The sequence below is a fragment of the Curcuma longa genome, chromosome 6 (assembly GCF_044706935.1).
Source record: "Curcuma longa cultivar G26 ecotype Majalengka, Jawa Barat chromosome 6, ITB_CL_G26_1.1, whole genome shotgun sequence".
NCBI lineage: Eukaryota > Viridiplantae > Streptophyta > Magnoliopsida > Zingiberales > Zingiberaceae > Curcuma > Curcuma longa.
The window spans coordinates 5,243,226-5,264,826 of NC_133866.1; the positions used below are offsets into that span (position 1 = coordinate 5,243,226).

Here is a 21,601-nt window from a genome sequence, read left to right on the forward strand (position 1 = left end):
TTATAAAAAAAATAATTATATATATATATATATATATTAATATTCTCTCACTTTCTTTGTCCTTATAAAAAAGATAATTTTATAAAAAATGTTAATAAAAGGGCATCAACTTTCTCCTATTTAGTGCTCTCAAATGGATCAATCCGTAATGGTTTAAAAATTTATCATACTATGGGATGGGGTGGGTTAAGGAATTCCTAAATGAATCTAAGATAGATTTTGGATTAGACTGCTCAATCCATAAGTTTGTTAAAAATAAAATTTTAGAAAAGATTTAAAAATTTAAGTTTGGATTATGATTTAGACGGATAAAATTTATTAAGTTTTTTATTTTAATTTTAAGTTTTGAAAGAAAAAAATCTCAATCCGTAAGCCAATCAAAGGTCGAATTGAGTATGACTAGCTTTAGTGATGAATAAATTATGAAAGGGAGTTATTTAGGGTCGAATTTCGATAAAGTCTAGGTAATATTTTTTTTTATCGTGCTCAATTATAATTTTTCAATTTATCTCACAAATGACGTGAGATTGATCAATCCAAATCATTGGAACAAATTTTATTTTTTACTAAAGTGGAAAGTAGTTATTTGAAGAACTGAATATTTTATTAGAAAATAATAATAAATATTTAAATAGGAGCCTTAGTACGAGAATTTAGTATTGTTTGTTGGCATGTGTTAATTAGTGGCAGATGGAACAGTAGGAAATCAGCGTCCACGGTCCATCATGACAAATTGAAGCACGTCTGCTGCGTCCCCGGAGCAGACGATCGATGCCCATGGCTGTCGACACATTGCAGTCGTCCAAGCACGTCTGTGTCGTCGGCGCTGGGGCCTCCGGCCTCGTCTCCGCCCGTGAGCTCCTCAAGGAAGGCCACTCCGTCGTCGTGCTGGAGCAGAACCACGACCTCGGCGGCCAGTGAGTGGCTCTACCAAGACGCCGACGCCACTGCCACAGTTCACAGGCACAGCAGCGTCTACGCCTCGTTGCGCCTCAACGGGCCCAGAGCCTCCGTGGAGTTCAGCGACTTCATGTTCACTCCCGTCGATGGAAGAGACATCAGGAACTTCCCCGGCCACCGCGAGCTCTTCCTCTACGTCAAAGATTTCGCCCGGTGTTTCGGTTTACCCGAGCTCGTCGATGACGGTGAGTTCTTGGAAGAGATTTTTTATGCGGTTGTCGTCGCCACCGGTCATTTCTCCCTGCCCAGGCTTCCAAAATCAGGGGTAAAGTATTCACTAAGTTCTTTAGGTGATTTCTCCACCCTGTTACCTTCTTCTGTGTTCAGGAATGGAGGAGTGGAAGAGGAAGCAGCTTCACAGCCATGTCTACAGAATCCCAGATCCATTCCAAGATGAGGTTGTTCTTCGATCTATTGCAGAGAAATAGTTAAAACAGAAGAGGATTAAGAACAATCCCTCTTTTTTAAACACATTTCTCCTCTGAAATAGAATTCACTATTTGTTGTAAATTTTTGCAGGTGGTTGTGGTCGTTGGTGGTTCAATCAGTGGACCAGAGATTGCTCTGGAGCTTGTTCATGTAGCCAAAGAAGTTCATATAAGTACCAAAAACGTCGAAATCCCTGAGAGATTAGTGAAGCCTGTGTCCAAGTATGCACTGGCACCGAGAGGTAATTGTAGAAGTTCGGGAGAAAATGTTGTCTTCGATCGATAACACCCACGAAGATAATCATAATTAGTACAAAATAAAAATCTGAAAGAAATCAGAACAAATTGAGTAGGAGGTTAAGGATAATCTATCTTTCCTCCGACAGTAATGGTATGAATCATATCACTGCATATGTTGCAGATTGAGTTGCTTTGTGAAGATGGAACTGTTCTATTTGCTGATGGTTCAAGTGTAGTTGCAGACACTATTCTCTACTGTACTGGGTAACTAAGATCCACACTTGATTCTGAATTCCATAAGAATTGTTGCCTAACTTCTCTTTTGATTCTAGGTATTCATATTCATTCCCATTTCTGGACACTGAAGGAATCATCAATGTGGATGAGAAAAAAATTGGACCTTTGTATGAGCACACATTTCCTCCCTACTTCGCACCATCCCTTTCGTTCGTCGGGATTCCGAACAAGGTGACATTTTTGCTCCAAAGTTAATCAGCCAAAAGATCATTTTGTATTTTGAAGTTGATGTTCTTTGATACCATATACCAGTGTCATTGGCTAATGTTATATTAACTAATTAATGGTGCAGTTTACCATCTTTCGGTTTTTCGAGTCACAAGCGAAATGGATAGCTCAGGTGCTCTCCGGGAAGAGGAAGCTGCCGTCGGCAGATGAGATGATGAAGACAATCGAAGAAGTCGAGCGCCATCAAGAGCTTGAGGAACCAAAGAATTTCATACAAGTAGTTGCTGAAATATTGGAGGTAATGGCTTTCTTTCATATTTCAAAAGGAAATTTGCAATTGACAAGCGTTAGTTTGATCACTGATAATGTTCTTATTGTGTTCTTCAATCATTATACAGTTTTCTTGATTTTGTTTTGTTTTCTTGTGATAGTATTATGATAGGAATGGAGAAAAGAGATCATACTGAAGTACTTGGAAAATTGTTTAACAATATTGAAACATTCAGGGATGAATAGCAAGGATGGTACTCTGCTTCCTTGAAGTGGTTCTTGCAAATTTTAGAACTCAGTTTGTGATCTCTGTGAACTTTCTTGTATTGTTGTTATGTACATAGTCATCGATCCATTGTGGCTTGTGAGAATAAAAAAGATAATGATGCCTTTTATTCCTTAACTTTTTATTATTAGACTATTTTTTATCAATTGGGATCCTTGTCGCAATAGACTCCCGTCATAAATTTATGACAGAAATCTGGACCGTTCGATTTTAAAATCAACGGCCGATCGCTAAACCCTTAAACCCTAAACCCTAAATCTTAAATCCTAAATTCTAAACCCTAAATCCTAAACCCTAAACCCTAAAGTAAATCACCCATTCAATCTACGGCTTGGATTTAATCTTAATTTTAAAATCGAACGGTGCAGATTCCCGTCACAAATTTGTGACGGGAGTCTATTGTGACAAGCAACATTTTTTATTTTTTATTATATCCTCTATAAAAAGATAATTATATATATATATATATATATAAGTTAATAACAGCATTTTCTCACATTCTTTATCCTCTATAAAAAGATAATTTTATAAAAAAGTAAATAAAATATATCTTATCAGGTAGCCATCAATTTCTCTCCTGCCATCAATAAAATATATAAAAAGAACACTATGTTTGGATGGAGTGAGGGTTATTAACGGAAGGGAAAGGAAAGAGAAGAAAGGAAAAGCGAGGCGAGGGGAAATAGAATATTTATGTTCCCTTTGTTTGGAAGAGATGGAAAAGTTTATTTGGAAAGAAAGTAAAGGAAATAAAGATTAAATATATAAAGTTACAAATATACCCTCACTTTTTAAAAATAAAACGTATGTAGAGAAAGGATGAGAAACTATAAAATTCTGTCAATATTGCATATAAAAGTTGGGATATAGAAGGTTTTAAAATAGATAACGTATGCTTTTTGAATAAGTTTCCTGTCATTAGAGGAGGAGGAGAAAAAGAAAAATATTAAGATTATCTATCTTTGTCCTCTGGAGTCTTGTCCTCGAAAAGATTTGCGATGAGGGTCAACACTGACGCTGACATCGTAGAGTGAGAGCGATTGAATACTGGATTATGACGGTGTGTGTTGTGTGAGGAGCGATGATGCAAAGATGAGATATTTACATATATGAATTAATTTAAAAATTAATATTTTAAAATAGAGATAAAATTGAAATAAAATAGTTTTGAGTTTCCTTTCCCCTTTTTTACATCCCAATCAGAGTATAAAAAATTCTAACGATTCATAAGCATAGAAGAGTGAGCTTTATCCTTCTCTCCCCATCCTCTCCTTAGCTCAATCCATCCCAAACAAGGGTTAAAATTCTCTTTATCCTTATTTACCCTCCCCTTGCCTTTCTTCCCCTCACCTCCTCAGCGTAATCCCACATAATTACAAGGAAAATCTATGTTTATTTTCATTTGGTTCTTATGAAACAAGTTTCAGAATACTTTATGACACTAATTACTATCTAATTACTGATATAATCAAAATGCTCAATCAGCGGTTTCATTAAGTTTAACTATGAGATAGACACACGTGAATTTAGATTAAAATTTCTTGGTTGAGAATCTTTAGATCGTTCAATAATCAAAACAGATTTGCATTTTACTTCTTGTATCATAATTTCACAAATCTATCTTGATGATCCAATCTGTAACAAACACATGCAACATTGGCTTGGCTCATTAGAAGGAGCCATTGTGATATATTTTTATTGTTGCAAACTCAGACTTCGTATTCTTCCTTTGACTGCTATGTCACTAGTTCTTGTTTTCAGCTTTAGTCAATTCTCGTGTCAAGCCTTTTGTGCTGATAAAATGGTTTTTCAGGAGATTTCTTGGAAGCCAATTCTAATGGTGAGTGGCCATAGCTACAAAATCCACATCGAAGGCACTCGATTCATCGTCGATGAATGTGGCTGCTATAATGTTCTTGTTGAGATCGGCTCTCGAACGAGCAGCCGAACATTTGGTTAGGAAGTTGATCAAAGTGGTATCCACGGGCAACGAAAGATAAAGCTGGGGGATTCTAAGGCGCTGCTAAGACTTGTACAACAAGAGAGAAGAGGGTGAGAACGGAAGCCAAAGGTGCCCTGGCTCAATCGTTCCGACACTCAAGTCAGTTTTCTCCCCGGAGAAGCAAGAGGAGTGAATCTATGAGTGTGCGTGTGCGGGCGTACCTGTCTCCCCCAAAAGGAGGGGAAATATATGGATTATGTAATAGAATGACAGAAACATGTTTTATCTTCATTAAGAAGAATATTTCTAAGTGGAGATTTATTCAAAGGAGATGTTTCATCATGGTAAGGAAAATATCTTATCACTGCCGCAATAGCGAAAAGACTTATTACTCATGCTAATTAATGGGATGATAAGTTACCTACGATATCACAGGATTGTCGGTGTCCTTCTGGCGATGGCAGGCCCCGCTAAATGAGGAACTGAACAGAAAGGAGTTGGTTGAGCGTCAAATAGGGCACCAAGAGAGTGGAGCATGGTTAGCAAAGGGAGCCCGAGCCGAGGTCGACTGGGGCCAAGACAGAATATGATCCGGAGGAGCCTAGGTGGAGTAGTCTAGAATCGGAACTCGGAGTCGGATGTCGAACCAGAGTTAAACTTTGAGAGAGGTCGAGTGTGAGATCTCGAGCTAAGCCGAACGCCGAATCGGGTATTTGACCCGACCTGAGCTACATCCCGAGTCAAGCTCGTGAGCCTAATTAACGGAATACTGAATCGAAGTGGCCAAGTCGGGGCATGAAACAAACCCAGTCAATCCTCAAATCATATTTTCCTTCTAACGTGTCATCGCATCAAATTAAATCTTGATCTTTTTTGACCCAGTCCTGCCGATCCATAACATATAATATTCCCTTTGAAGACGATCGTCCGTGATTCTAAACCTTTTAGAATGATTGGTTAAGTGGAATAAAAAAAAATTGTTAATTAATAGAATAAAAAAGTTTATAGAGCAGGTGGAAATCACACACATGGGGCAAATTAAAGCACGTCTGCTTCGTGGAGGAGGCAGACCGCAGACGATCGATGGCCATGGCTTTTGACTCATTGCAGTCGTCTAAGCACGTCTGCGTCGTCGGCGCTGGGCCCTCCGGCCTCGTCTCCGCCCGTGAGCTCCTCAGGGAAGGCCACTCCGTCGTCGTGCTGGAGCAGAACCACGACCTCGGCGGCCAGTGGCTCTACCAAGACGCCGGCGCCGGCGCCGGCGCCGCCACAGTCCACAGCAGCGTCTACGCCTCCTTGCGCCTCAACGCCCCCAGAATTTACATGGATTTCACCGACTTCATGTTCGCTCCCGTCGAAGGAAGAGACACCAGGAACTTCCCCGGCCACCGCGAGCTCTTCCTCTACCTCAAAGACTTCGCCCGGTGTTTCGGGTTAACCGAACTCATCAGCTTCAACACGGAAGTAGTCCACGTCGGCACGGCGGCAGCGACTGGCAAATGGATTGTGAGATCGAGGGACAGGAGAACTGAGGACGGTGAGTTCATGGAAGAGATCTTCGATGCGGTTGTCATCGCCACCGGCCATTTCTCCCTGCCCAGGCTCCCAAAAATCAAGGGTAAACTATTCACTAAGCTTTTTACGTGATTTCGCCACTCTGTCACCTTCTCTTCCGTGCTCAGGAATGGAGGAGTGGAAGAGGAAGCAGCTTCACAGCCATGTCTACAGAGTCCCAGAGCCATTCCAAGATGAGGTTGCTCTTTGATCTATCGCAGAAACAACAGAGGATTAAGTATAATCTCCTTTCTTTGAAAATGAATCCATTACTTGCAAATTTTTGCAGGTGGTGGTGGTCGTTGGTGGTTTACTCAGTGGATCAGAGATTGCTCTGGAGCTTGTTCGTGTAGCCAAAGAAGTCCATATAAGTACTAAAGATGTCGAAATCCCTCATAAATTTGTGAAGCCTGTGGCCAAGTATCCACATCTGCTCTGGCACCAAGAGGTAATTGTAGGAGTTCAGGAGATAATCTAGTTCCTTCAACATTAGCTGTGATTCTGTTTCAGATTTGTGAATGACTGCATTACATGTTGCAGATCGAGTTGCTTTGTGAAGATGGAACTGTTGTGTTTGCTGATGGTTCAAGTGTAGTTGCCGATACCATTCTCTACTGTACTGGGTAATTAAGATCGACACTCGATTCAGAATTTGATAGGAATTGTTGAGTAACTTCTCTTTTGATTGTAGGTATTCATATTCAGTCCCATTCCTGGACACCAAAGGAGTCATCAACGTGGATGAGAAGAGAATTGGACCTTTGTATGAACACACATTTCCTCCCTCTCTCGCTCCATCCCTTTCTTTCGTTGGGATTCCATTCAAGGTGACATTTTTGCTCCCAAGTTAATCCATCAAACGATCATTTGTGTGTTTTGAAGTTGATGTTCTTCGATACTGTATCTGTAATGCTGCAGTTTATCATCTTTCGATTTTTTGAGTCACAAGCGAGATGGATAGCTCAGGTGCTCTCTGGGAAGAGGAAGCTGCCGTCTGCAGAGGAGATGATGATGAAGGTGATCGAAGAAGACGAACGCCATCAAGAACTTGAGGAACCAAAAAATATCATACAAGTAATTGCTGAAAAATTCGAGGTAATAGCTTCCTTACAAGTTTCAAACAACTCATAAGTGAAACTAAAAATGAGATAGGAAATTTGAGTTTGAATATTGGTGATGTTCTTCTTGTGTTCTTCGATCGCTATACAACTTTCTTGATTTTCTTTTCTTTTCTTTCCTTGTGATAGTACTATGATAGGTATGGAGATCAATGTGATTTTCCACACATGGAAGATTGGAGAAGAGAGATCATTCTGAAGTCCTTCGAAAATAGCTTTAACAATATTGAAACATTCAGGGATGAATGACATGTTGAGAATCAACCCCAACCTATCAATGGATAAATTTTATGGATAAAAATATTTTTCTATCTAATGGATACGGATGACGACTTGATAAGAGATCGAAATAAATGTATGGTAGGGAGTGTTTCTCTCATTCAATGAATAAGAATGAGACTTTTCTATGACTAGGATTTATTTTTATTGAACGATGTAGATTGTATGGTGAGTACTCTCTTGCATTTAGTTTTCATTCATCAAAAAAATATCAACTTATGAGTTAAAGTGTGAGTTGTTCTTTTTCTTCTTTGTCTTAAAATTGTAAGTGATCCACAAAAGTGTGCGGTGTAATACAAGTAATTTATTTACTTGTTTAATTGTCCAATTCTCTACCTAGCAAGGATTGCATGTTGAAAAATTGGAAATGAAAGAAGACCTCCATATCCAAGCTTAGCTTAGATGTAACTCGTTTCTTTTGGGATGTGAAGCAGTGTTAAACCAAAATACTCAACAAGCATAAGCATTAGCTCTCCCTAAAAGGGAGATGATCCAGCCGCACCTTCCAATATGGCTACCTTGTTACGATTTCACTCCAGTCACTAGCCTCGCCTTCGGCATCCATCTCTGCGAATTTCTCTTGTACTTTTGGTATTTACGTTGTCATCGATCAATGAAGTTAGAATAATACATAGATAATTATGCCTTTGGAGTCCTTAAGTACTTATAATTAGGTTATTATGTTCTGTATGGGATATTTTTGATATTTTCATTTTAAATTTTATATATATATATATATTTCATTTGTTGTCTATAAATAAAATTTTGAGATGATTATTAACCAACAAATAAAAATATATCAACGAACACTTTGGTAGATTAATATAAGTGTAAGTAAATAATTTTAAACATTTTATGGATCTAATGTTGCTTAAAATTAGTTTTCATATTTATTAAAATGATAATAATTCACAATTAAGATGAAATGAGTCGGATTTGGTTTAGATTGGACGATTTTAAAAAGGGTATTGCTCGACTTCTTTTCGAAATTCGAACCTTGCCCACATTTCTACAACTCTGCTAAATCGAAAAACTAACCAACTTAGCTATGTTTGGGGGCTTCATCTCTCTAATTTTATACCTAGGATGATTAGCTATCTTTATCTTCATACTTATCAAAAGTTTAAATATCTTTTATATTAATAATTAATTTTATTTTATTTAACTATCAATTTATTTCTCATTTAATAATCAACTTTTGAAAAAATCTTCATATCTAATCGCGAGAAGATACAGTGCTCACGATTTCGAAAGAAGAAAACCTAATCGCGCTTTTGCCGAGCCCCCCTCCCCCCCACTTCATCTGCACTGAACCGAACTGAACCTGAACCAAATCTAAACCAGAACCCAAGCTTGAACTGAATCCAGACTTGAACCAGAATCTGAACCAGACTTGAACCAAATCGGATTTCTTTCAAATTAGGTTTTTCTTGAACTATTGAATTGATTTTCTTAGCTCAATTTCAATTTTTTATAATTGAGCTTGATTGCGATTATCCAAAAAATTATTATCTTTAAAATTTCTTCAAATATAACAAATTAATACTTATTAATTATCTTAAATTAATAAGAAATAAGATAAAAATTTTAAATTAATCCAAGTTAAAAAAATAAACTAATATGATCAAAATACTATAATATAATTTTAATTTATCCTATCCAAAAGTGGTATAGTTTGGTAATTTCCCTCTCTCTATATATTTAAAAATTCTAAACCTTTTAGAATTGTTTGTTCTAGTGGCGTGCACAGCGAGCTGCTATTTGTCCATTAATGGAATAAAAAAGTTTATAGATCAGGTGGAAATCACGTCTGCTTCGTCATCGGAGCAGACGATCGGTGCCCATGGCTTTTGACTCATTGCAGTCGTCTAAGCACGTCTGCGTCGTCGGCGCTGGGGCCTCCGGCCTCGTCTCCGCCCGTGAGCTCCTCAGGGAAGGCCACTCCGTCGTCGTGCTGGAGCAGAACCACGACCTCGGCGGCCAGTGGCTCTACCAAGACGTCGGCGCCGCCACCGCCACAGTCCACAGCAGCGTCTACGCCTCCTTGCGCCTCAACGCGCCCAGAGCCTCCATGGAGTTCACCGACTTCATGTTCACTCCCGTCGAAGGAAGAGACGCCAGGGACTTCCCGGGCCACCGCGAGTTCTTCCTCTACCTCAAAGACTTCGCCCGGTGTTTCGGGTTAACCGAGCTCATCAGGTTCAACACAGAAGTAGTCCGAGTCGGCTTGGCGACGCCAACTCACAAATGGATTGTGAGATCAAGGGACAGGAGAACTGATGGTGGTGAATTCGTGGAAGAGATCTTTGATGCGGTTGTCGTCGCCACCGGCAATTTCTCCCTGCCCAGGCTTCCAAAAATCAGGGGTAAAGTATTCACTAAGCTTTTTACTTGATTTGCCACTCTCTTAGCTTCTCTTTTGTGCTCAGGAATGGAGGAGTGGAAGAGGAAGCAGCTTCACAGCCATGTCTACAGAGTCCCAGATCAATTCCAAGATGAGGTTGTTCTTTGGTCTATTGCAGAGAAGGATTAAGAATAATCTCCTTTCTTTAACACATTTCTCCTCTGAAATTGAATTCATTACTTGTTTGTAAATTTTTGCAGGTGGTGGTGGTCGTTGGGGGTTCAATCAGTGGACCAGAGATTGCTCTGGAGCTTGTTCATGTAGCCAAGGAAGTCCATATAAGTACTAGAAACGTTGAAATCCCTGAGAAATTAGTGAAGCCTGTGGCCAAGTATGAACATCTGCACTGGCACCAAGAGGTAATTGTAGGAGTTCAGGAGAAATTGTTGTCTTTGATCGATAACACGAAGACAATGATAATTAGTATATTAAAGGAAATTTGAAAGAAATCAGACCAAATTGAGTAGTGGTATGAATCATATCAGCTGTGATTTTGTTTCAGATTTGTGAATGACTGCATTACATATGTTGCAGATTGAGTTGCTTTGTGAAGATGGAACTGTTGTGTTTGCTGATGGTTCAAGTGTAGTTGCTGATACCATTCTCTACTGTACTGGGTGATTAAGATCAACACTTGATTCAGAATTAGATAGGAATTGTTGCATAACTTCTCTTTTGATTGTAGGTATTCATATTCATTTCCATTCCTGGACACCAAAGGAATCATCCATGTGGATGAGAACAGAATTGGACCTTTGTATGAACACACATTTCCTCCCTCTCTTGCTCCATCTCTTTCTTTTGTTGGGATTCCAAACAAGGTGACATTTTTGCTCCAAAGTTAATCCATCAAAAGATCATTTTATGTTTTGAAGTTGTTGTTCTTTGATACTGTATTATATTAACTAATTAATGCTGCAGTTTATCATCATTCGATTGTTTGAGTCGCAAGCGAGATGGATAGCTCAGGTGCTCTCTGGGAAGAGGAAGCTGCCGTCGGCAGATGAGATGATGAAGGCAATCGAAGAAGTCGAACACCATCAAGAGCTCGAGGAGCCAAAAAATTTCGTACAACTAGTTGCTGAAATATTGGAGGTAATGGTTTCCTTACAAGTTTCAAACAACTCATAGGTGAAACTAAAAACCAGATAGGGATCAAAAGTTACAAGATAAGCATTAGTTTGATTATCAGTAATGCTCTTCTTGTGTTCTTCAATCATGATACAATTTTCTTGATTTTGTTTTCCTTTCTTGTGATAGTATTATGATAGGTATGGAGATCATTGTGATTTTCCACACATAGAAGATTGGAGAAAAGAGACCATACTGAAGCACTTGGAGAATTCTTTAGACAATTTTGAAACATTCAGGGATGAATAGCAAGGATGGTAATTTGCTTCCTTCAAGTGGTTCTTCTTGCAAAGTTGACAACCCAATTAGCCATCTTTCTGAATGTTTCTTGTACTTTTGGTATTGTATTTATAACTAGACTATTCTGTATGGGATATTTTCGCTATTTTCATTTTAATTTTAATTTTAATATTATATATATATATATATATATATATATATATATTTCATTTGTTGTCTATAAATAATTTTAAACATGTTATGGATCTAATGTTGCTTAAAATTAATTTCCATATTTATTAAAATGATAATAATTCAACTATTGTGTGAAGAACTATGTGCTAAGTCTCAAAACCAAAACAAAATATAAATGTGATAAAAAAAATATTAAAGAGTCACACATAAATTTACTTAAATTATTAAATTAAAATTTAGAAATTGAAAAATGGAATATTCTCCTATTTCTTTGGATGGGCCCACATGGGTAAACATTTATATGACTATTTTACTCATTCGTATGTAAAAAGGTAGAATCCGCCATCCCACACGGTCGATTCCACGATCAACTATAAGGAGGTAAATCGAGAAGTTGCAGTTAACCACGACGGAGAAGAGTATTGTCTCGGCGAAACCCTTGTTCTCTTCTGCAACTCTGCTCCGTCATAAACAATACAGCTATGCCCTCGGGGCAAAAACTATCTGGGTAAATTTTTTATAGTGATCAATACCACCGCCAAAATGACCTCATATTCAGTCAACAGGCCCACTGCCGAAACACGATTCCATTGTGTTGAAGGTCCCACTGTCGAAGCAGCACCTTCAGTCAACAGGCCTATTGCCGAAACACGATTCCATTGTGTTGAAGGTCCCACTGTCGAAGCAGCACCTTCAGTCAACATGCCCCCTCAAGGGGATTTATTTATTGCTAGGGAAACTTAAATTCGAAATCTCACATTGAAATCTCACATGTCTCCATGCTTATCATTCGGGATTATTTTATCCATTCAAAAAGTTCCTTTCGGAATTGGTTTGGGTTCACGAGGAGGTATTATAACTGCGATTCAAGTGAATAATTTGTCGCTAGATTTAACTTGTTCTTGTCTGGAATAAATGGATCAGTTCTGGTCTTCTTCGTTGTCACTTAAAATGCTGTTCCAATTGACAGTCCTGAAGGGAGGATTTCATGCAAATTGATGGCAGTTCATGCTGGATTACAGAAAACAAAACCTGTGGAGGAACAACTGAAACTTTCGAGAGCTAGGGACGCAAGGAGAAGACGAACCCTGATATGCAGGAATTTGTGAAGATAATAAAATCAAATGTGTGGTTTTGTGATTCTTTCTTTCTCTCCATGTATTTAAAAAGTTTGAACCTTTCCAGAAGAAAAAAGTTTATCGATAAGGTGGAAATCAGGGCCCATGATCCATCCACCACGTGCATGCGACAAATTAAAGCAAGCCTGCTTCCTCACCAGAGCAGACAATCGATGGCCATGGATTTTGACACATTGAAATCGTCCAAGCACGTCTGCGTCGTCGGCGCTGGGGCCTCCGGCCTCGTCTCCGCCCGTGAGCTCCTCAGGGAAGGCCACTCCGTCGTCGTGCTGGAGCAGAACCACGACCTCGGCGGCCAGTGGCTCTACCAAGACGTCGGCGCCGCCACCGACACAGTCCACAGCAGCGTCTACGCCTCCTTGCGCCTCAACGCGCCCAGAGCCTCCATGGAGTTCACCGACTTCATGTTCACTCCCGTCGTAGGAAGAGACACCAGGGACTTCCCCGGCCACCGCGAGCTCTTCCTCTACCTCAAAGACTTCGCGCGGTGTTTCGGGTTAACCGAACTCATCAGGTTCAACACGGAAGTAGTTCACGTCGGCATGGCGGCAGCAACTGGCAAATGGAATGTGAGATCAAGGGACAAGAGAACTGAGGACGGTGAGTTCATGGAAGAGATCTTTGATGCGGTTGTCATCGCCACCGGCCATTTCTCCCTGCCCAGGCTCCCAAAAATCAAGGGTAAAGTATTCACTAAGCTTTTTACGTGATTTCACCACTCTGTTGCCTTCTCTTCCGTGCTCAGGAATGGAGGAGTGGAAGAGGAAGCAGCTTCACAGCCATGTCTACAGAGTCCCAGAGCCATTCCAAGATGAGGTGGTTCTTTGATCTATTGCAGAGATAGTTATAACAGAAGAGGATTAAGAGCAATCCCTCTTTTTTAAACACATTTCTCCTCTGAAATACAATTCATTATTTGTTTGTGAATTTTTGCAGGTGGTGGTGGTAGTTGGTGGCTCAATCAGTGGACCAGAGATTGCTATGGAGCTTGTTCATGTAGCCAAAGAAGTCCATATAAGTACTAAACATGTCGAAATCCCTCCGCAATTAGTGAAGCCTGTGGCCAAGTATGCACATCTGCTCTGGCACCAAGAGGTAATTGTAGGAGTTCAGGAGATATTGTTGTCTTTGATTGATAACATGAAGATAATGATAATTAGTACAACTATAAAAAATACAAAGATGATATTATTTTAAGTGAAATCTGAAAGAAATCAGACCAAATTGAGTAGGAGGTTAAGGATAATCTATTTTTCCTTCAACAGTAATGGTATGAATCATATCAGCTGTGATTTTGTTTCAGATTTGTGAATGACTGCAGTAAGTATGTTGCAGATTGAGTTGCTTTGTGAAGATGGAACTGTTCTATTTGCTGATGGTTCAAGTGTAGTCGCCGATACTATTCTCTACTGTACTGGGTAATTAAGATCGACACTTGATTTTGAATTCCATAAGAATTGTTGCCTAACTCTCTTTTGATTGCAGGTATTCATATTCATTCCCATTCCTGGACACCAAAGGAGTCATCAATGTGGATGAGAAAAGAATTGGACCTTTGTATGAACACACATTTCCTCCCTCTCTTTCTCCATCTCTTTCTTTTGTTGGGATTCCATACAAGGTGACATTTTTGCTCCAAAGCTAATCAGTCAAAAGATCATTTTGTATTTTGAAGTTGATGTTTTTTGATACTGTATCTGTGCCATTTACAGATGTTATATTAACTAATCAATGCTGCAGTTTGTCATCGCTCGATTTTTAGAGTCACAAGCGAGATGGATAGCTCAGGTGCTCTCTGGGAAGAGGAAGCTGCCGTCGGCAGCTGAGATGATGATGAAGGCAATCGAAGAAGTCGAACGCCATCAAGAGCTTGAGGAACCAAAAAATATCATACAAGCAGTTGCTGAAATGTTCGAGGTAATGACTTCCTTATAAGTTTCAAAACAACTCGTAGGTGAGACTGAAAACCAGACTGACCAAAAAAGTTGCAAGAACTAGCAAAAGAAAAGTTCTGACAAAGGAAATTTGCAAATGATAAGCAATAGCTTGAATTTTGGTAATGTTCTTCTTGTGTTCTTCAATCACTATACAATTTTCTTGATTTTCATTTCTTTTCTTTTGATAGTATTATGATAGGTACGGAGATCAATGTGATTTTCCACACTTGGAAGATTGGAGAAAAGAGATCCTCCTGCATTACTTGGAAAAAGGTATAAACAATATTGAAACTTTCAGGGATGAATAGCAAGGATGGTAATTTGCTTCAAGTGCTTCTTCTTGCAAAATTAGAAACCCAATCAGCCATCTCTATGAATTTTTCTTGTACTTTTGTTATTTATTCTTTATGGGATATTTTTCCTATTTTCATTTTATTTTTTTCATACATATATATTTATATATTGGTCGTTGTTTATTAAGAAAATTTTGAGATGTTCCATATGTTGAAAAGTGAGATTTAGTAGAGGGCTAAATTAGAAATGTTGACCATATATATATATATGGTCAACATTTCTAATTTAGCCCTCTACTAAATCTCACTTTTTAACAGATGGAACATCTCAAAATTCCGGCCGCTGGCTCAGGCGCAATCGACGTGCCGCTCGTCGGCACATCGATCGGTGTCGGATTCTGATCGAATTGAGACTGATCGCGATTTGGTCGGAATCCAACCACGATTTGGTCGGAAATGGCGCGCGTCATTGTCGGCCGCGTTTTCGATCAAATTGTATCGAATTCCGACCAAATCGCGGTCGGCGACCGACCAAGGAAGGATCGGTGCCGCAATTTGGTCGGAATCCGACCACAATCCGGTTGGAATCTGACGTCGGTCGAAGCGTCGGCGAGCAGCGCGTCGGTCGTGCTTGGGTCGATGGTGGGTCGATGGTGTCGCATAGCACAGGTCGTGCAGTATATCATTTCTCTATATATATATATACTATAAAATAATGTCATCATGAAAGCATAAAATATAAAAGTTGAATTCAACTATTACCATTTCTTAATGTAAAGATCGTTGATTGTGTTTTTGAATTTGCTCTGATGGTCGATAGGAAATTTTTGTGAGATCAGGTTCGTCACATCAGGATTACTCAGATTGTAAGATATGAATATCTAGATTATCAAAAAAAAGTTAATCTATCCAAGGCATGATGACTATTCAGATTGTAAGATATGAATATCTAGATTATAAAAAAAAGTTAATCTATCCCAGAATTTAAGATGTTGGTTGTTAGGTGAGAAACTACTCGTACTTTTGAATTTATTCAGTGGATGAATAAGAGAAAGTTGCCTATCTTCAAGATTAATTAGGTTCGTAAAGATTGGATTATAAAAATGATTAACTTATTATCCATTTTGGCTCCTTTGCATTTAGATGTGTCTATCAAACTAATCCTGTAAGACCTATTGTTGGATCACTAAGTATCCCGTTCATAGAATCAATTAATCTTGGACATGATTAATCCGATCTCATGAAAATTTTTCATCAATCATTAGAATAAATTCGAAAGTATTCATAGCGGACGACCCAACAATCTGATTTTTTTGCCCTAATCTCTTATCAAAGAAATTCATAGAGGTACTATAATTCCGCAGTTGAGATTCGAATCGTAAATATCTGAAAAACTAGAGAGGTACTATGGTTCTATCCTAGCTTTGGAGCTTGGATCAGCTCATCTTGTCTATGCTCTCTATGGTCGATTGCAATCAAAGAATGTTGGATATCTGGGTTAGTCGTTGCGTGCATTTTCTTATTTACCCTGCTAACCGATAGGAAACTTTCATGGGATCGGATCGGTCATCCTTAGGGATAGTCAATGAGATTAACTGTGATTTATCTTTTTTTTTTCTATGGTCGATCATTGGATCACTTTGAGTATGCTCCTCACGAAGTCGATATAAAAGGGCATCGACTTTCCTATCTCTCCCTCTAGAGCTGTCAAACGGGCCAACCTATGACGGACGGGCTAACCCATGGCGGACCCATCATATGCGGGGCGGGGCGGGCTAACCCACCAATTTGACGGGTTGGGAAATCTCCAACCCAACCCAACTCAAGGCGGGCCGCGGGTTAGGCGGGCCAACCCGCGGACCTGTTAAAAAATAAAAAAATATTAAAAATATTAAAAATTTTAAATTTGAAGTATAATTTAAATTGATTAAGTTGAAAGTTTTAAGTTTGAATTATAATTTTTAAGTTTAAATTGTATTTTAAATAGATGAAACCATTAATTGATTAAGTTTTATATTTTAATTTTAAAATTTAAAATAAATAAATAAACTTTCTCAACTCACGGGCCAATCCAAGTCCGTCGCGGATCAATCCACGCGGATCGCAGGCCTAAGCGGGCCAATCCACATCAACCCAAGCGGATCTAACCAAACTTAACGGCTATACCTCCGTCCCACTGCCCCCTTCAGCGGTCAATCACGACCTCGCCTTCGCCGCCTTCGTCGGCGCCCTCCCAACGGCTCCCTTTGTTCCGCCAGCATGCAACAAATTAGAGCAAGCCTGCTTCCTCACCAGAGCAGACAATCGATGGCCATGGATTTTGACACATTGAAATCGTCCAAGCACGTCTGACTTGTGCGGTGAGGATTTCTACCGCCGCCTCCCGCGGTGAGATTTTCGGACTGCGGTGAGATTCCCGCGGTGAGAACATAAAGTTTACAGAGCAGTTGGAAATCAGCGTCGACGATGCATCCACTACATGCATGCGACAAATTAAAGCACGTTGCTTCGTCACCAGAGCAGACAATCGATGGCCATGGATTTTGACACATTGAAATCGTCCAAGTACGTCTGCGTCGTGGGCGCTGGGCCCTCCGGCCTCGTCTCCGCCCGTGAGCTCCTCAGGGAAGGCCACTCCGTCGTCGTGCTGGAGCAGAACCACGACCTCGGTGGCCAGTGGCTCTACCAAGACGCCGGCGCCGGCGCCGGCGCCGCCACAGTTCATAGCAGCGTCTACGCTTCCCTGCGCCTCAACGCGCCCAGAACCTCCATGGAGTTCACCGACTTCATGTTCACTCCCGTCGAAGGAAGAGACACCAGGAATTTCCCCGGCCACCGCGAGTTCTTCCTCTACCTCAAAGACTTCGCCCGGTGTTTCGAGTTAACCGAGCTCATCAAGTTCAACACGGAAGTAGTTCACGTCGGCATGGCGGCAGCAACTGGTAAATGGAATGTGAGATCAAGGGACAGGAGAACTGATGATGGTGAGTTCGTGGAAGAGATCTTTGATGCGGTTGTCGTTGCCACCGGCCATTTCTCCCTGCCCAGGCTTCCAAAAATCAGGGGTAAAACATTCACTAAGTTCTTTAGGTGATTTCGCCACTCTATTGCCTTCTCTTCCGTGCTCAGGAATGGAGGAGTGGAAGAGGAAGCAGCTTCACTGCCATGTCTATAGAATCCCAGATCCATTCCAAGATGAGGTGGTTCTTTGATCTATTGCAGAGATAGTTATAACAGCAGAGGATTAAGAATAATCTCCTTTCTTTAACTCATTTCCTCTCTGAAATTGAATTCATTCCTTGTTTGTGAATTTTTGCAGGTGGTGGTGGTAGTTGGTGGCTCAATCAGTGGACCAGAGATTGCTATGGAGCTTGTTCATGTAGCCAAAGAAGTCCATATAAGCACTAAACACGTCGAAATCCCTCAGCCCTTACTGAAGCCTGCGTCCAAGTATGCACATCTGCACTGGCACCCACAGGTAATTGTACGAGTCCGGGAGAAATTGTTGTCTTCGATTGATAACATGAAGATAATGATAATTAGTACAACTAAAAAAATACAAAGATGATATTATTTTAAATGAAATCTGAAAGAAATCAGACCAAATTGAGTAGGAGGTTAAGGATAATCTATTTGTAATGGTATGAATCATATCAGCTGTGACTTTGTTTCAGATTTGTGAATGACTGCATTACATGTTGCAGATTGAGTTGCTTTGTGAAGATGGAACTGTTCTATTTGCTGATGGGTCAAGTGTAGTCGCCGATACTATTCTCTACTGTACTGGGTAATTAAGATCAACACTTGATTTTGAATTCCATAAGAATTGTTGCCTAACTCTCTTTTGATTGCAGGTATTCATATTCATTCCCATTCCTGGACACCAAAGGAGTCATCAATGTGGATGAGAACAGAATTGGACCTTTGTATGAACACACATTTCCTCCCTCCCTTGCGCCGTCCCTTTCTTTTGTTGGGATTCCACAGAAGGTGACATTTTTGCTCCAAAGTTAATCCATCAAAAGATCATTTTGTGTCTTTAAGTTGATGTTCTATGATACTGTATCTGTGCCATTTACGGATGTTATTAACTAATTAATGCTGCAGTTGATCATCTTTCGATTTTTTGAGTCACAAGCGAGATGGATAGCTCAGGTGCTCTCTGGGAAGAGGAAGCTGCCGTCTGCAGAGGAGATGATGATGAAGGCAATCGAAGAAGACGAACGCCATCAAGAACTTGAGGAACCAAAAAATATCATACAAGTAATTGCTGAAAAATTGGAGGTAATAGCTTCCTTACAAGTTTCAAACAACTCATAAGTGAAACTAAAAACCAGATAGGGATCAGAAGTTGCAAGAACTATGCAAAAGAAAAGTTTTGAAAAAAAAGGGAAATTTGAGTTTGAATATTGGTAATGTTCTTCTTGTGTTCTTCAATCACTATACAATTTTCTTGATTTTCATTTCTTTTCTTTTGATAGTATTATGATAGGTACGGAGATCAATGTGATTTTCCACACTTGGAAGATTGGAGAAAAGAGATCCTCCTGCATTTCTTTGAAAAATGTATAAACAATATTGAAACATTCAGGGATGAATAGCAAGGATGGTAATTTGCTTCAAGTGTTTCTTCTTGCAAAATTAAAAACCCAATCAGCCATCTCTATGATTTTTTCTTGTACTTTTGTCATTTACATTGTCAATGATCAATGAAGTGAGAATAAAAAATAGATAATGATGCCTTTATTATTAGGCTATTCTTTATGGGATATTTTTGCTATTTTTATTTTATTGTTTTCTTGATTATATATATATATATATATATATATATATATATTGTTTGTTATTTATTAAGAAAATTTTGTGATGTTCCATATGTTGAAAAGTGAGATTTAGTAGAGGTATATGGTTAAACCATTTAAGATTTTTTTTTTATGGTTTAGGGGTTGGATTATAGTATTAAATATAAAAAATTTTAAAATAAAAATTATTTTTTATTTTTTAAATTTATAATTAAGTCATTTAAGATTTTCCCTTTAGGGGTTGGATTATAATATTAAATATAAAAAAATTAAAATAAAAATAAAATATATATATTTACTATTTCATTCGGAATTTTTTTGGGCGTTTCGATTCTGATATCGTGCGCAGTCGTGTATTTTAAAACGCGTAGTATATATATATATATATATATATATATATATATATATATATATATATATATATATGGTGCACCATTTTCTGAACCTAAGAACAACAATGTCTTCAATCTCAATCGTTTGCACAATGTCCTGATTTGGTCTTCCTTTCCGAATAATTTCTTAGGATATATGGTGCATAAGCTCATCTTAGGCGCTCCCTGTGCCCTTAGGGTTTGAAATTCAAAGAGTGTAAGAAATTTAGTTCCCTCATTCAAACCACTAAGATCGTTCGACCATTATATAGGTCGTTGATTGTGGTTTCGAACTTACTCTAGTAGTTGGTAGGAAATTTTTATAGGATCGGATTGATCACGTCAGGATTACTCGGATCGTAAGATATGGATTTCTAGATTATTAAAAAAAATTATCTCCGATAGATGCAAGGCAAATTACAGGGTATTTTCCTCTAGTGGGATAAAAAATTTAAGATGTTGGTTGTTAGGTGAGGAACTACTCGTGCTTTTGAATTTGCTCGATGGGTGAATCAAGGGAAAGTCGTTCATCTCCGAAATTAATTAGGTTCATAAAGATCTGGATTATAAAAAAAATAACTTATTATCCATTTTTGCTCCTTTGCATTTAGATGTGTCTACCAAACTAATCCCATAAGACCTATTGTTCGATCAACAAGTATCCAACTCATAGAACCAATTAATCTTGGACATGATTAATCCGATCCCATGGAAATTTTTCATCAATCATCAAAGTAAATTTAGAAATATTCATAATGGACGACCCAATAATCTGATTTTCTTTAGCTCAATCTCCCATCAAAAGAAATTCATATATTCGTAGTTGAGATTCGAATCATAAATGTCTGGAAAACTAAAAAGGTACTATGGTTCCACCCTAGCCCTTGAGCTTGGATCAACTCAAATGCGGCGAGCAATGTGTTTTTCATCAAATGTTGTCTAATCAAATGCCAGTAAATTGACAAAATTGCTATGGTTCTTCTTAGCTGTTGTATTCCTTTTGCTGCTATATCGTTAGTTCTTGTTTTCAGCTTTGCTCGCAGTGGCGGAGCTACTAGTGGGCCAAGCTGGGCCATGGCCCAATCTTTGTTAGGACTCGGTAAAAAAAAACCCCGACGCCCTCTCCAACCACGAGCGCAATCGCAAGCGCCGCCTGCTCCAACCGCGACGCCCAGTCTGGTACGATTGAAGCAGTGGTGCTGCAATCGCAAGCGCCGCCTCCGCGCCCACAATGCCCTCTACTCCGCGACGTCGCTGCCGACGCGCGTGACGCTGCCGCATCCCACCACGACCCTTGCCAGTAGCGAACGCTGCCTGCCTTCGCCCGATTCCGCCTGCTAGGTTTTTCGTCGATCTCCTCCTTTAGTATTTTCTCCATTTTCTCCTTCCGACAGCAGTAAAAACCAAAACTCTTCCTCTGTTTTTCCTGTTCAGCTGTGCCCTCTTTTAACAAAAATTGCCTCTTCCAGCAGAAGTTGTGTCCTCTTCCAGCAGAAGCTGTGTTTTGGGCGAGCACAGCAGCTAGAGCCACTGTGGGTTATTGTTGGAGTAGCCCGAGGCTCTTTTCT

The 21,601-nt window shown here is 39.4% G+C and overlaps 4 protein-coding genes and 1 pseudogene across 4 annotated transcripts; all 5 read left to right on the forward strand.

Moving 5' to 3' along the window:
- Positions 1–777: 777 nt before the first annotated feature.
- Positions 778–2,609, forward strand: LOC141831042 (flavin-containing monooxygenase FMO GS-OX-like 9; annotated as a pseudogene).
- A 3,059-nt stretch (positions 2,610–5,668) lies between these two features.
- On the forward strand, positions 5,669–7,666 carry LOC141830947 (flavin-containing monooxygenase FMO GS-OX-like 9). Its single transcript, XM_074718397.1, has 7 exons — positions 5,669–6,209; positions 6,274–6,344; positions 6,435–6,593; positions 6,686–6,768; positions 6,837–6,972; positions 7,064–7,240; positions 7,393–7,666. The coding sequence occupies exons 1-7, from the start codon at positions 5,675–5,677 to the stop codon at positions 7,510–7,512; spliced, it is 1,281 nt and encodes a 426-aa protein (XP_074574498.1). The 5' UTR covers positions 5,669–5,674; the 3' UTR covers positions 7,513–7,666.
- Positions 7,667–9,340: 1,674 nt separating this feature from the next.
- On the forward strand, positions 9,341–11,445 carry LOC141830946 (flavin-containing monooxygenase FMO GS-OX-like 8). Its single transcript, XM_074718396.1, has 7 exons — positions 9,341–9,908; positions 9,972–10,042; positions 10,147–10,305; positions 10,481–10,563; positions 10,632–10,767; positions 10,868–11,041; positions 11,207–11,445. Exons 1-7 carry the CDS (start codon positions 9,386–9,388, stop codon positions 11,324–11,326), a joined length of 1,266 nt encoding a protein of 421 aa, XP_074574497.1. The 5' UTR covers positions 9,341–9,385; the 3' UTR covers positions 11,327–11,445.
- A 1,261-nt stretch (positions 11,446–12,706) lies between these two features.
- LOC141830943 (flavin-containing monooxygenase FMO GS-OX-like 9) lies at positions 12,707–14,892 on the forward strand. The gene is made up of 7 exons (XM_074718392.1): positions 12,707–13,311; positions 13,376–13,446; positions 13,567–13,725; positions 13,966–14,048; positions 14,116–14,251; positions 14,371–14,547; positions 14,756–14,892. Exons 1-7 carry the CDS (start codon positions 12,735–12,737, stop codon positions 14,873–14,875), a joined length of 1,323 nt encoding a protein of 440 aa, XP_074574493.1. The 5' UTR covers positions 12,707–12,734; the 3' UTR covers positions 14,876–14,892.
- A 2,337-nt stretch (positions 14,893–17,229) lies between these two features.
- Positions 17,230–19,595, forward strand: LOC141830944 (flavin-containing monooxygenase FMO GS-OX-like 9). The gene is made up of 7 exons (XM_074718393.1): positions 17,230–17,925; positions 17,990–18,060; positions 18,180–18,338; positions 18,565–18,647; positions 18,715–18,850; positions 18,968–19,144; positions 19,342–19,595. The coding sequence occupies exons 1-7, from the start codon at positions 17,391–17,393 to the stop codon at positions 19,459–19,461; spliced, it is 1,281 nt and encodes a 426-aa protein (XP_074574494.1). The 5' UTR covers positions 17,230–17,390; the 3' UTR covers positions 19,462–19,595.
- Positions 19,596–21,601: the final 2,006 nt, after the last annotated feature.

Coding starts and splice junctions, on each gene's coding strand:
- LOC141830947 (XM_074718397.1), top strand. CDS start 5,675: ATGGCCATGGCTTTTGACTCATTGCAGTCGTCTAAGCACGTCTGCGTC. Junction 6,210..6,273: donor CAGGCTCCCAAAAATCAAGG/GTAAACTATTCA, acceptor TTCCGTGCTCAG/GAATGGAGGAGTGGAAGAGG. Junction 6,769..6,836: donor ACCATTCTCTACTGTACTGG/GTAATTAAGATC, acceptor TTTTGATTGTAG/GTATTCATATTCAGTCCCAT.
- LOC141830946 (XM_074718396.1), top strand. CDS start 9,386: ATGGCTTTTGACTCATTGCAGTCGTCTAAGCACGTCTGCGTCGTCGGC. Junction 9,909..9,971: donor CAGGCTTCCAAAAATCAGGG/GTAAAGTATTCA, acceptor TTTTGTGCTCAG/GAATGGAGGAGTGGAAGAGG. Junction 10,564..10,631: donor ACCATTCTCTACTGTACTGG/GTGATTAAGATC, acceptor TTTTGATTGTAG/GTATTCATATTCATTTCCAT.
- LOC141830943 (XM_074718392.1), top strand. CDS start 12,735: ATGCGACAAATTAAAGCAAGCCTGCTTCCTCACCAGAGCAGACAATCG. Junction 13,312..13,375: donor CAGGCTCCCAAAAATCAAGG/GTAAAGTATTCA, acceptor TTCCGTGCTCAG/GAATGGAGGAGTGGAAGAGG. Junction 14,252..14,370: donor TTGTTGGGATTCCATACAAG/GTGACATTTTTG, acceptor TCAATGCTGCAG/TTTGTCATCGCTCGATTTTT.
- LOC141830944 (XM_074718393.1), top strand. CDS start 17,391: ATGGCCATGGATTTTGACACATTGAAATCGTCCAAGTACGTCTGCGTC. Junction 18,061..18,179: donor CAGATCCATTCCAAGATGAG/GTGGTTCTTTGA, acceptor GAATTTTTGCAG/GTGGTGGTGGTAGTTGGTGG. Junction 19,145..19,341: donor TAATTGCTGAAAAATTGGAG/GTAATAGCTTCC, acceptor TTCTTTTGATAG/TATTATGATAGGTACGGAGA.